Source organism: Caenorhabditis elegans, chromosome X (assembly GCF_000002985.6).
Source record: "Caenorhabditis elegans chromosome X".
Lineage (NCBI taxonomy): Eukaryota > Metazoa > Nematoda > Chromadorea > Rhabditida > Rhabditidae > Caenorhabditis > Caenorhabditis elegans.
This window is the reverse complement of record NC_003284.9, coordinates 9,905,099-9,918,155: the sequence shown is the minus strand read 5'-3', so window position 1 is coordinate 9,918,155 and position 13,057 is coordinate 9,905,099. Positions and strand designations below refer to the sequence as shown.

The following is a 13,057-nucleotide window of genomic DNA, read 5'->3' as shown; positions in this document are numbered from 1 at the left end:
ACAACAGCTTCTTACATAAGTATTTTCCCTCCTGAAACAGTATAGCTAGATTATTTTTTTATTAAAAAAAAAAGGTTAAACTTTCCCGCTTAGCCTTCGCAGCACTTATAAGCTATTTACCTCTTGATAAATTTCTTTCTCATAGTTGATCACCCAACCATATAACGGTTACTTGATCATCTTATCGATCACATGTTTTTCCTCTAAAATCCTTTGATTCTCCTTCTTTCCATTTTTATTAAAACGTGAACGAATAAAATATAATTTTAAAAATGTGAAGAACACAAAAAATAATGGAAGAATTTTCACATTGTATTAATACTAATGAGAGGGAACACTAAATTTTGAGACTTTTATTCAGAATCGAATACAAGAAAAATATACCAATCTGGTCTACTTATGGTGTATACGCAGAAAAGAATGATCGCGCGTGGTAAGAATGCATATGTATTCAAATAAAACTTGAAGACACATTTTAATTCCTTCATTTTCAAATATCTGTGCATCGTTCTCCCTTTACCCTGTATCTTGTTCCCCGCTTCTTTCCCAATTGGCTGTTCCTCCTCCTGTTGCACCCTCCTCCTGTGGCCGTGGCCTAGTTGTCTCTCACTCTCGTCCCCCGAGGCCATGGCAGTTTATTTATTTGTGTCATTTTATTTTTAATTATTATATTGGAATTGAATTTGTTTTTATGGTTTTTCGTTAACAGGCATGACATCAACAGTATTGGCACAAATAACGGATGAATTAAGTACAAATGTATCGTTGGACAGGGAATTAAACCTTTTGAAATCGGCACACAAAATAATCGATAAAAATTTGAAAGTCAACGTGCTAACAGATAGAAATGATACAGTAAGTGTTTCTTTAAAAATATAAATTACTTCAAAAACGGTTTTATGCTTTTTTTATAAAAATAATTTCAGTATTATCGCTATGTTCATCGATTAATGAATTTAACCTTCATCAGCCTGGAGAAAAACAATGCAGACATCAGATTAGCAGCTGAAGCATATTATGAGCACATTCTTAAAGTGAAAAAACTAATTTATCGGTCGACCGTTCATAATTACATTTTTAGGCATACGAATGCTACGGATTTCCTGAAACTTCACTTAAAATTTTGGCGATGAGTATTGAAAAGATGAACGGAGCCCGACAAGCAACGAAAATGATCAAATATCTTGTATATTACCTGGATATTCTACCAAAACAACAGTAAAAAAATTTAAAAAATAACGGGAGAAATATCATTACGAAATTTCAGCGCTCCTGAAAAAAGTGGAAGGACATTTTATCAAGAAGTCGTAAAAAACTTTATACTTAAAAGCCTGAATATTAATCAAACGATCTGTCATCAAGCACTTGAAAAATGGTGTGGCAAACTTATATCTTCAGTGGTTTGGCAAAATGCAGATTTAAAAGTAAGTAATTTACATCGAACTGTTTTAAATTTTTTACTAGCTACAGGAAATTACTGAAAAGGCTCTTCAAAAGCTTTGGTCCACACGAGGACATGCGTCTCGGACAATGGCGGCAGTGATTGGAGCAGTTATAGAAGAATCAAAAGAAATGTTTCGAGTGGTAAGATAATTAAAAATTTTAAAGTCACTGAAAACCTTTAATTCAAAACTTTAGTTAACATCATTTAAAATCATGCCTAATAGGTGTTTCTTCTACTTATTCAAACTAAATACACTATCAAATGGGTTGAAAAAAAATTCTCACAACATATCATCATAATTTCAGATGTTCAACACACACCTTGACAAAGTGATTGAAACATTTGTTAGCAATCAGGTGGTCCCTGTTGGCACAATTAGTATGATCAGAAAGTCAATCCATATCTACATAAGTGGAATATCAGTTGATAGCTTAAAAGGAGTATGTTTTCAATAACAAAATTTTGAATTAGATACTTTGTATTTCAGTTAATAGAGATGTTGCTTCTGATGATTAGAGATTCATCGAATGAAGTTGCTTATGACGCGTTTGCAACTCTGGAAGAACTGATGAAAGTTGAAATTCCGCAAATGGACGGGTTCGTTCCAGGCAACTTTTTGAAGTTAAAATACGGAGAATCCATTTCAAAACCAGAAGAGGTTAGTGTTTATTTATTGTTCTTAATCATAAAAACCCATTTAGCATGTGGAAGATGTGGAATTTGTGGATCCATTAGTGAATGCTGATCTGTACGAACAACTGCAAGAAACAAAACCACCTCCAAAAATCGACTTATTATTAGAGGACTTTGAAAAAATGTCACTTAATGCAAATCGTTCGGTTACAAATTATGTAGTTGCCTTTCTCGGAAAAACGTTTCTCCTGACGGGAAGTGAAAAACTACTTAAAACAGATCGCCAATCAAAAGATTCAATGAAAATTTTGGCTCTACGGGTTCTCAACGTCATTTGTGCCAGAACATCCATAGAAAACTATGAAGTTCGATTTGGTATGCTTTTCTATTTCCCGTAAACATTTTTGCGTGTTTCTAAATTTCAGGAGACAAAAATCAACTTATGATAGATGTCATTTGCTATTCAACTTCGACTGATGACCAACTCTCACAACAAGCTATAAAATTTATGTTTTTAGTTTTGCAACGTGGAACTGAAATTTATAGTAAGATTTACTAATTTGTTTTCTCGAAAGTCTACATTCAATTTTCCAGTGTTTATTTGAGTTAACTTAACAGGGAGGACATGAAAAAATATTGCTAGAATTAAAAAAATCAGTCAATCCCTTATCAAATGCAGTGAACCTAATTTATAGCAAAAAACTTTCAGATGGTCTTGACCTCTTCAAATCTGTGAAAAAGTTTCGGTACCTTTTGGACTCTGTCAGTGTGGAGCACGTGCTGCACTTGAAAAATCAGCAACTTTTGGAATACTTGGAAATTATGGCATTTCGATCACTGTATTCTACACACTACGATTTCAGTTTAGCAGAAATCACAAGTGCATGTGCATTTATGAGCGTAATGCGAGATTGGATTCAAGTTAATAACATTAAGGAGAATAAACACCTTGAAGTTATGGAGCGGTTTCAAAATTGTTTGAAAAATTGTGAGAATATGATACGATTTATGATTATCAAAAAACTTCATGTTTCAGGTGTCATCGATTGCTGGGATAGTCCACGATTCATCAACACTATTTCGACAATGTTAAATTATCATAGCTCGGAAACCGCATGCGAAGATCAGTATCCTCCATCACTACCTCTACGTGTTGATTTTCCACATGTTCATCGTACCTCAAGTAAAGCAAACAGATTTAAACAAATTGTTTATGATGATTGGAGAACAACACTTCTTTGTGAAGCGAGAATGGTACGGAATGAAGTTTGAAATTTGTTTTATTAATATTTTCCCTTTAGCCCACCTATGTGAAGATGACAGCAATTCTTCGTGAAAGTGTCAACAGTCCTGAATTCAGCCATGAAAAAGTTCCAAAACTCAGCAGAATGCATTGGAATTCTGATACCCTTCCAGCCGTTCTACAAGTAATGACGGTCAGTTTGTCCGATTCGCACTCAAAGGAAGATTGCTATCACGGATTCCATGTTGGCATGTCAGTTTTAAATTGGGTTTACCGAAATGTGTTTATTGTGAGAGGTGCCGCTGAGACAAAGGAGTTCCCATTCCTGCAGCATTCAAGAACTGAAATGGATGACACGCTAGGTAACAGAACTGAGTTTCGAGCAACTTTGGATGCGTACTACGTAAGTTTAGAGTCATTTTCCAAAAAGATAAGGGCAAATAAAACTGTTTATTGAGAAACAAAATTTTGTGATTAATAGAAATTATCTATTAGCTTCAGCAATTCTTCTAAATTTGTATTGATAACGATGTGTATTTTTGAAACTTAACAAGCATTATTTCAGAAAACAGTTCAAAGTTCTGCTGACGAGAAACTGGAACAGCTCTTAACGCCCACAATAAATCTAATGTTGGCAGCAATGGCACACGACTTCAAAACCTCAACTGAAAATATTTTGGAGATTATTGTATATATTACAGTGAGTGATAATATTTACATCAAAACTTATTTTGTAATAAAAGATTCCAGGTTCTTTTTACATTGTCTCCGATTTCTGCGTTAAAGCTGCTAAACGTTCTTCTTCGCTGTCTCCTAGACCCGAAACTAATTGAATCATTAACAAGTGGACGCGTATTCTATTTTGCATCTTCAAATACCAATAATTTTGAGACGAATGATGAATTCTTGATTGAAGCTCTGAAGTGTGACGGCGATAAGTATTTCAATAGATGGGGAGATGACATGGAAGTTGAAAAAATTAAAATGGGAGCAATGAAGGAAGAAATTCTGGAACAACTTGAGCCATTGATCACACAAAGTTTGAAATGTTTCCGATATCGAGGAAAGAATGAGAAAAAACAAGTTCTGCAGATCATGATTTGCTTGATGAATCATAAACTAAAACTTTCTGACGCAGATCCAACAGAATGTTTGATGAAGTTCGCAGTTTCAACATTTGCAAGGCCAGAGGAATGTGCTCATTCTGAACTTTTTGATACTGTAAGAGCAATTCAAAAACTTTTAGCAGAAGCATACTTTCAGCTCATGCACTTCTTGGCAACAGCTACAAGGTTCCAAAAAGACGAGTCATATCAAAAGCCAATGATTGCTGCAACAATGCTCATGAAATCCATCGAAAAATTATCTAATCCGGGAATTGTGAACGGTAAACAAAATACTCGTAAAAACCATAATCTTCATATTTGCAGCTATGAAAGCTGTTAGCTTTGCATTGTTTAATGGAAGATATGAATTTACCGATATTGAAGAGTTTCTTCACACAAGCCATTCCACGTGGAAATTATGTATGCAAGTTGCACCAACTGAAACACTTTACACGCTATCATTGCTGTTGGAAAAGAATGAGTATGCTTTTTTATATCTTGAATTGGAATTTAATATTATGTCATACAGGAAATAAATAATTTTTCAGATTCGGAATGAAGAATCAGAAACTTTTCTGGTCGGTCTTACGGGAATGGACACCTCATGATAGTTTGAAAGTGGAAGTACCGTTCTCTGCAATTGCACTGCCAGTCTCTTTGATAACAAATTACCTGACCAGTGATAAAGTTAATATTTTTGAAATAATCAACCAGTGGCTTGATGATCCAGTGCCAGAGAATACTCTCAAAGAATGTACAATTATCGTTGCTTTATACTTCACATTAAATAACGGAGATCGTGCGATAGACTGGAAAAGGTAAACATTTCGATATATGCGTTTTTCCAATTTTAAAATATTACTTTTTGTATTTTCAGATACTTTGAGCATTGTTTTTCAAAATTTAATAACACCAAGGCAACACATCTTCTTTCCAAGTATGCTGACTCATCGTTGTTACCAAATCGCGTTGAAGAAAGTGACCTGGATGAAGAGTTGACTGGAAATGATTCTGTAGATATTGACAATTTACTCGAAAAACATCATTGCGGTTCAATTCAGGATCTCTGTCACTCAATTATTTGCTCCGGAGAAACATCAGTTCTAGACTTTCTAAATCTCATTGAGAGAGAATATCCAAATGACGACTCTATATGGGGTTTTCTCCTTGCGGAATTTAGAAGATTGGACGGTAAGGAGTCCGTAAAACGTAAATTGACAAAAACAACTCTGACAATTATAAAATTTTTTCCTAGTTTCTTAGTATTCGTTTTGTCATGTGTCGAAAGAACATGTCATTCAAGTTTGATAATATTTTGAGCTTGAAAAGAGACATTTTTATCAAAATTCATGTCAAGGCGCGCCTAAATTTACAAAAATAAACAAATCCCTGACGTAAAGGGAATACAAACGAAACGAGCGAAATTTCTATTTGTCATGACTTGAAAATGTAATTTATTGCAGGATGGTTTGTTTGAAAATTTCTTTGTGTGTATTTTTGGAGCTGCATCATTCACAGGAGCAAAACAAAAATTTCTAGAACGGGAATCAATATTTAGTATTGCAGATGATTTGGAGCACCGACTGGATATAACTTTCCGTCTTCAAGATTTAGTGGATGCTCTCTCCGAAAGGTTCAACTCTAACATGTTTTTGAAACTGTTAGGGAACACAAATGTAAGAAATTATACGTAAATATATGAAATAAACTGAGTTAGGTTCAGCTCGCTGGGATTCACTTGAACAATTTGAGTATCCCTAAAATCAAATTGATGTTCGACCAAGTCTCATTTGATTATACGGAAGATGGATATGTTTTACGCGGCATTCGTAATCTTCTGGTCAGTCCCCGCATGCTCCACTTCATTTCGGAAGACGAATTGGAAACAGCTCAAATGTTTCTGAATCTCGCTGAAAAAGTGGCGGGAATTATGACGACAGACGCACTGATCGCAACGTATTCTCAATATCGGATTGATTTCCAAGTGAAATGTGACATGGATGAGGCAAAAGTGAAAGAGATTAAGAAATTTGCGTTGTCAATGTTTGCTTTTTGCCAGGAAGCACATCTTAGACATAGTAAAAGATTTTCAAAAACGCTGTCAGGCAAGTTATCGAAAAAAAAGGTACATTTCTGAAAATATTTTTTCCAGCTTGCTTTAGACATCCAATACTCAATTCAATGTTTAACATTCCCCTTGTGGCGATGAAATGTTTCAACTGGGTTCCAGTTGTAGAAATTCTTCGAAAACCGACAATAACGTGTCTACCACCAACCGGTCATGTTTGTGATGTCATGGTGCTAGAAGACATGAAGCGTCGACTTTCAAAAGTTGGTCTTGTAACGAACGCCCAATTTGAAGTGTTGTTCACAACTATGCAAGCTGTGATTGCTCATACTGTTATCGGACCAGAAAAAATGCATCACGACGAAAAGGACGTGTTGGAGAGGGAAGCAAGAAGCTGCAATGCACTTCAACTTTATATTGCAACTATATTAACCTCTTTGAAGTATCCAAATGGAGGAGATCCATCTTCTGGTTTTGTACTGAAATCGCCATACATTTCGGAGTTGTTTTTACAAAGCACGGAATTTGCACATCTTTGTAATCTAAAAAGCGTTTGGAAATGTGAACCAAGGACTGCATTTACAACACCGCTGGAACGTCATGATCAAAAATCGTGGACCCATGTAAGAATCTAGGGTACTTGTGTATTACATGCCTTGATTTTGAGATTAAAATTTTCATTCATTTCTCCATTTAATTTCGTGGTACAATGTTTATTTTTTAAGGTTTAGCAATGATTATTTTCGAATTCTAAAAATATAAAAAGTTTCCACATGATTTAATTTAAGTTTCCACATGTTTTAATTTAAAAATTACTTCCAATTTCTGTTTGAGATTTGTGGCCTCATTTAATTAGAACATACATTTTTGCAAATAATAATATAATAATAGTACATTGCTTAAATGCATTATCTTATTTTACAGTTTTTACAAAATTTTTATTTATTTTTCATCATTCCTATGAAATCGTGAAACAGTTTCAGTGCGATGGGAAAACAAATCTCTATGGAATCTGTCAAACACCGCTCTTTTCTTTATGGCAGTTGTGCGGGATGATGCCTATTGAGTTTCGACAGCATGCTAACTATCATGTCAGTTTTGTGAACTTAATTTTCCAGTTTTATACAGCATTTACAGAGAATTGACCACAGCGCAAGCAATTACTTTCTAACGTCAGCCACCAATATCGACACGATTTCAAATGTAAAACAGCTCATGAATATCTTTGAGTACTGGTACAGTCAGGGAATAGGAGAACTTGGCGATACACTGCTCCACTCCATTCTCCACACAATTCTCTATCTGTCAGATTTTTTTGATGATCCGGATTTACACAAAGCAGTTCTGCGAACCACATCTATTATCTATAGGCATCGTGAGTATAATTATTTTCGAAATAAAAATAGTACTTGCTTTAAAGTAAGAAAAGAAATCGTCGTAGAAGTCCGCCATTTTGAATTTCGGAAATCTCATTTTCAGAATACGACCAGAATTCAGTTCTCTCATCATTTGTTCATGCCATGTTTTTCAAATCAATTGCTGTACTTGGTGCTGACGTGCATGGAACGGAATTCAAACCGGGCGAGCCTGAGTCTATTGCTTTGAAACTGGTGTCTTCTGGTTTGTCGAATGATATTAAGACTGTCAGAATCTATACACTAGCTGGTGTCCTCTACTTGGTCCAATCTGATTCTTATGAGTCTTTCATATCATCAATCGACATTTTGTCAGCATATCTTGAAAAGTATTTGAAAAAACTTGCCAATGGATCTGGGTTTGTTTCCATCATTGAAGGTTAATTCAGAGTTCAATAACTGCAGGAGAGTAGAGTCTGACGAGTCTCAGTTTGCATTGGCACTGATAATCAAGCTTATGGAGACACCGATGCGATTGAAACAAGACAAAAAAACGATACTTAAACTTCTGCTTGCATCGATGAGAGTTCGTAGGGAACGATTTATTATTGAGCTTATCGCCGAAGGAATAGAGCAGTTATTGTGTAGATCTAACGAGTTTAATAATGAAGTGATCAATTTTGTTCTTGGTTTGTTTTATATTAACTATTTTTATAATAAACATAATTTTTCAGTTGGGGTGGATTCAGGAGACGCAACTCCATTTCCAGCAGACAATGAGTACTACTGCAGAGCTGTGTATCGGATACTGATGGTTGCAGCAACAAGAGAGAAAGTAGCTAACGATGAAGTGTCGATGACACGAATTTACAATGCACTTCAGATTATGTAAGATGTTTTTGTTATCAGATTGGGCAAAAATTTTAAGCATTGTAAACTGTGAGGTCAATTAATCAAAAGTCAATAGGCTATGCGCACCAAAAATCAAAAACTTTCAACAAAATTTTTTTTTTAACTTTTTCTTTGCAGCGGCTTCGACATGCTCAGTCGTGGTGAAACGGCTCCTGCTATCTCCCGAACACTTCCATTTTTTTCAATTTGTGTCAATGGAGTGGAAACCACAATTTCCAAATATATTGAACGATTTGTTATCAATGGAAATAAAAAGGATCGACGATTCGTGTCAACTTTAATTAATCAGGTAGAATTTAACAAAGTCGTGATTGTCATATTTTTAACGTTTTTTTTTCAGATAGTTGAAACAGCAGCAACATCAAAGAAGTGGTCTGTTGAACTGAAATTGTATCGTGAACGGCTTAAATCAAAATCAGTAGCTAATGCCGACGATAATCAATGGTTGCTGAACATTTTATGTAACAAAATTGTTGAATAGACTTAGATTATTTTTTATTTTTCATAATTTATTGAATGGTGCAGAACAGTTGTGATCGTTGTAATTTTGATCTCATTTTCCAATTTTGTGATACAATTCTAATAAAGCAAATTTTACATCAGAAAAAACAATAAAAATGCTTTCAATCACCATTAAAGGTGGACCAGTGGGGAAGTTGCTTTAAAACACGCCTATGGGGCCAAAATGACCGAATATCATGATTAAAAAATTCAAAAAAATTTTCTAGATTTTATATGATTTTTTCAAAATTGAAAAATCTCAGTTTTCACCTAATTATTTTTGAATTTCCGCCAATTGGATTTGTTCGGTGGAGCGTGCTTGCATTATTTTTATTTATTTATTTTATTTATTCTCATTACTTCACTGATTTTCTTCATTTTCTATGTTTTTTCCTTGGAAAATGGAAGAAATAAACAAGACAAATGCAAAATGATTGTTAAAAAATAATTGAAAATGAGTAAAACTGTAAAATATACTAATTTCAGGCTTGTTGTCGTCGGAACTCAAAATATCCTAGTTTTACGCATTTTTAATTATTTTTTAACAAACACTTTGGATTTTTCTTGTTTATTTCTTCCATTTTCCGAGGAAAAATCATAGAAAATGAAGAAAATCAGTCAAATAACGAGAAAAAAAATTAATTGATAAAAATAATGCAAGCGCGCTCCACCAAACAAATCCAATTGGCGGAAATTCAAAAATAGTTAGGTGAAAACTGAGATTTTTCAATTTTGAAAAAATCATATAAAATCTAGAACATTTTTTTGAATTTTTTTATCATGATATTCGGTCATTGTGGTACCATAGGCATGTTTTAAAGCAATTTCCCCACTGAGCGTAGTCCACCTTTAAATTGGTGATTGAAAACAGCACATTTAAAATAGATATTATATGATCTGAGATGAACGGGGTAAATTGCCAAACAATTGAAATTCGAATAAATAGATGTTTCAAGTAATATGCAGGAACCAAGAAAAGTTTAAAGTATGATAAGAATAGAAACAAGAGAGTGGTATTAATCATTATCACAAAATTTAAGATAAATACTACGCGTGAGAATCTAATGAGAATATCTGGTCCGTGTCATTTATTCGGTTGAAGAGACAGGTTTCTTCCTGGTGCAACGACGATTGCTTCCCGAAACGTACATGAAGTTGTTTGACAGCGTTGAAATCAATTTTCGCTGCTCTTTTGTCATATAATTTCCCTCCTGATCAATTGCAGCATCATATTTCAGAGTGTTTCTAAATTTAAAAAATTGAAGTAACAAAACTGTGTGAAAACGAGTTTGACGATACATTTAATTTTATCATCACTAGCTGTAAAAATATATATTATTGGACACAATTATTTATTTGATAAACTCAAGGGTCGGTTATATGATCAATATAAGAAATACAGCACAGGAAAATTTTGTACAAAGTTTTTTTCTCGCTGAACTGAGCAGGTTTAGTCTAATTTAGAATACTTACGTTGTGGGAGACATGGAAAAAAGTTTTTTACTCAGTTTCTACGCCGCCGCTTCCCTTTCTTTAATTAGTGGGTTGTCAGGATTATTCATTTGAAAACTAACTCTGGAAGGTTTGGCTTATGATCGGCCATTGATTTCATAGCCATATATAGCTGCATATGCGTGAAATTTTCCGGTAAATTCAATGCAAGTGCCAAGCACTTTGTTTCTTCTTCGGTTCTGTTCTTTTTAAAAAGCAGGTCTTCTTCGGCAACCTGTGCTCGTTGACATTTTTTCTCGTAGTATTCCACTAATCTAAAATATGAACGTTATTATGAAAGTTTTTCTTGAAATCCACAAACTTTTTTTGTTTCTTCGTCTCACGCTCGGTTTTTATTCTTGTAACCGCTCTATCAATAAACGTGAAGTCGAAATGAATATTGTATTGTTTTTCTGGGCGCTGTAAAAAGAATTGATTATATCATAACTGTTATGTTCACCAAGGAAAATGTACCTGCAATTCAACTTTCACATATTTCCGAGTAAATGATTTATTTGACGGCACCTCATCCAGATATATTTTTAAATATTGCATTGACAAAAACGAGGCAAGTGGAGAATCCAAGGAACAACGAATGGTGAAATTACTGTTTGTGACTTTTCTGGAAAAAAAAGTTTTGTTTGTTATAATAAACTGACTACAATCAACTTTTTGATGTTTCCATTGCTTTGAACAGTTGCAACAACTTCCTTGATTTTATCGTTAATCTCTGGCTTTACAACACCCAAATGTTCATAGGATACTCTGTGCACTTTGACTTCGTGTTCAAGGTAGTGCTCTACAAAATCTCTGACGTTCACTTCTTGCTTTCTGCATTTTGTGCATTGAAATGATGGAATCTAAAAAGGAAAATTTAAGAGAACAGTGTTTATTGACAAATTTAGAGTGTGCAGCTAGGATGAACAGCATAAAGTATTTAGTACATTGGAAACAGTAGAAAATCAAATAAAGTATTTATAATGTCAGTATTATGCCACCCAAACGTTTTCTTGATAGTTACTCTAGTCATCTAATTGCTGAATCAAACTCACTTCAATCATTACATCCAAAGTTTCCAAAGTGTTATCCGTCTCTAGTATCACCAAATCTTGATGATGATCTACCAATGTTTCCACAAAATCAAGCAATGCATGATTTTTGTGATCAGCCACATTTGCACGTTTCCTGCTGATATTTGCAGATGAACCAGTCGGACCAATTGTTTTTTCAAGTTGAATTTCTTCCATTGCGGACAACCTAAAAAGTACATAGTATGAGTATGCATGTTATATAAGGGAAAAGAAATATCGCGCAAAAAAACATTCAAAAGTTGTAATTGGATAAAATCGAAACAACGTCGGCATTTAGAGGAGTGCAGTCTCATACAGACAAACCATAGTGTTATTGGAAATGTTGGAGTGTGTGAGAGAAGAAATAGAAAAAAGGCTCTGGTGTTCAGAGAAATACAAGAAATGAAAGAAGGGGGTGATGGACAGAAGCAACTGTGAAATGTTTTGGTAACTGGCTCTTGCACAAATTTTTGTGAAATAAACGCTTTTACATATTTATTAGGCGATGCCATGAAAGTTCCATCAAGATAACCTCAAAAACACGTTATCTATTCGGTGACTCGCTAAGAAATTCGTTTGGATTCATCTATAGGAATGTCCGGTTTCTCTTCAGAAAAACTTCCATAGAAAAAAATCAAACGGAATTAATACCGACTAATTCGTGGGCTATTGAAAAATGTCGCTACATTAAATTTCTGATTACTATTTGGTGACCTTAAAATGTTTTCCAAACCAAGCACATTGACCGGTTAACGTTTTTAGTCACTTCAGCAAAGTTTTGGAAAAACTCGAGTATCATATTTTTATAAGCGTACACATTTGATCTTTATTCATAACATATAACTTGTTTTCAGAAATTTGCCTAAAGTACCGATTGTCGAATAGTTGAACTATTACCAAAAAGGTTTTAAAGCGACAGTTGCCGAGCTGTTGAAATGTCTAAAACGTTCGATTGCCCTCAATATGTATTAACTATTTGGTAAATAGTTAAAGTTTTTAAATTATTAACAAAATTGATTGCTTTGTAACAAGATGATGAATTTCACTTTTTGCATGGTTTTATGAACATCTTTTGAAGGCGAAATAACGGAAGCCGTTTAAAAACAAAGTTTTCAGTTACATTGGTTAAGTCACTCACTTCAAGATAAACATCTCATTCAGATAACTTTAGAGCTTGCGTATCAAAAACTGTTGACTACAATTGAGATTGTATGCAATTAAGCAGGTTTGCTTA

The 13,057-nt window shown here is 34.2% G+C and overlaps 2 protein-coding genes across 7 annotated transcripts; one reads left to right on the top strand and one right to left on the bottom strand.

Annotated features, from left to right (window-relative positions):
* Window positions 1-707: 707 nt before the first annotated feature.
* Window positions 708-9,362, top strand: htt-1 (the record flags this gene model as incomplete). 6 transcript variants are annotated; one of them, NM_001430926.1, is made up of 29 exons in its annotated part: window positions 712-855; window positions 927-1,034; window positions 1,082-1,218; window positions 1,268-1,424; window positions 1,471-1,584; window positions 1,750-1,884; window positions 1,932-2,102; window positions 2,146-2,452; window positions 2,503-2,622; window positions 2,787-3,065; window positions 3,114-3,331; window positions 3,379-3,723; window positions 3,886-4,020; window positions 4,071-4,541; window positions 4,584-4,707; window positions 4,751-4,907; window positions 4,975-5,244; window positions 5,304-5,439; window positions 5,488-5,617; window positions 5,993-6,102; window positions 6,150-6,531; window positions 6,579-7,117; window positions 7,472-7,585; window positions 7,632-7,869; window positions 7,974-8,268; window positions 8,315-8,538; window positions 8,584-8,737; window positions 8,879-9,050; window positions 9,102-9,352. In NM_001430926.1, the coding sequence occupies 29 exons, from the start codon at window positions 712-714 to the stop codon at window positions 9,240-9,242; spliced, it is 6,027 nt and encodes a 2,008-aa protein (NP_001417864.1). The 6 variants fall into 6 exon arrangements, with proteins under 6 accessions (NP_509663.3, NP_001417864.1, NP_001417862.1 ...); NM_001430925.1 differs by having other exon boundaries at window positions 7,478-7,585; window positions 9,102-9,242; NM_001430928.1 differs by having other exon boundaries at window positions 1,465-1,584; window positions 7,478-7,585; window positions 9,102-9,242.
* On the bottom strand, window positions 9,243-12,016 carry F21G4.5 (C2H2-type domain-containing protein). Its single transcript, NM_077261.4, has 6 exons — window positions 11,806-12,016; window positions 11,423-11,613; window positions 11,228-11,375; window positions 11,076-11,173; window positions 10,837-11,028; window positions 9,243-10,507 (listed from the first exon to the last, which is right to left on the bottom strand). The coding sequence occupies exons 1-6, from the start codon at window positions 11,998-12,000 to the stop codon at window positions 10,351-10,353; spliced, it is 981 nt and encodes a 326-aa protein (NP_509662.1). The 5' UTR covers window positions 12,001-12,016; the 3' UTR covers window positions 9,243-10,350.
* Between the last annotated feature and the right edge of the window lie 1,041 nt (window positions 12,017-13,057).

Bases quoted from the DNA above. Each gene is read 5' to 3' on its own strand.
- F21G4.5 (NM_077261.4), bottom strand. From the start codon at position 12,000: ATGGAAGAAATTCAACTTGAAAAAACAATTGGTCCGACTGGTTCATCT. The intron at 11,174-11,227 runs GTACATTTTCCT...TTCTTTTTACAG, and splicing joins ATGTGAAAGTTGAATTGCAG to CGCCCAGAAAAACAATACAA. The intron at 11,029-11,075 runs GTTTGTGGATTT...TTCATATTTTAG, and splicing joins GAGACGAAGAAACAAAAAAA to ATTAGTGGAATACTACGAGA.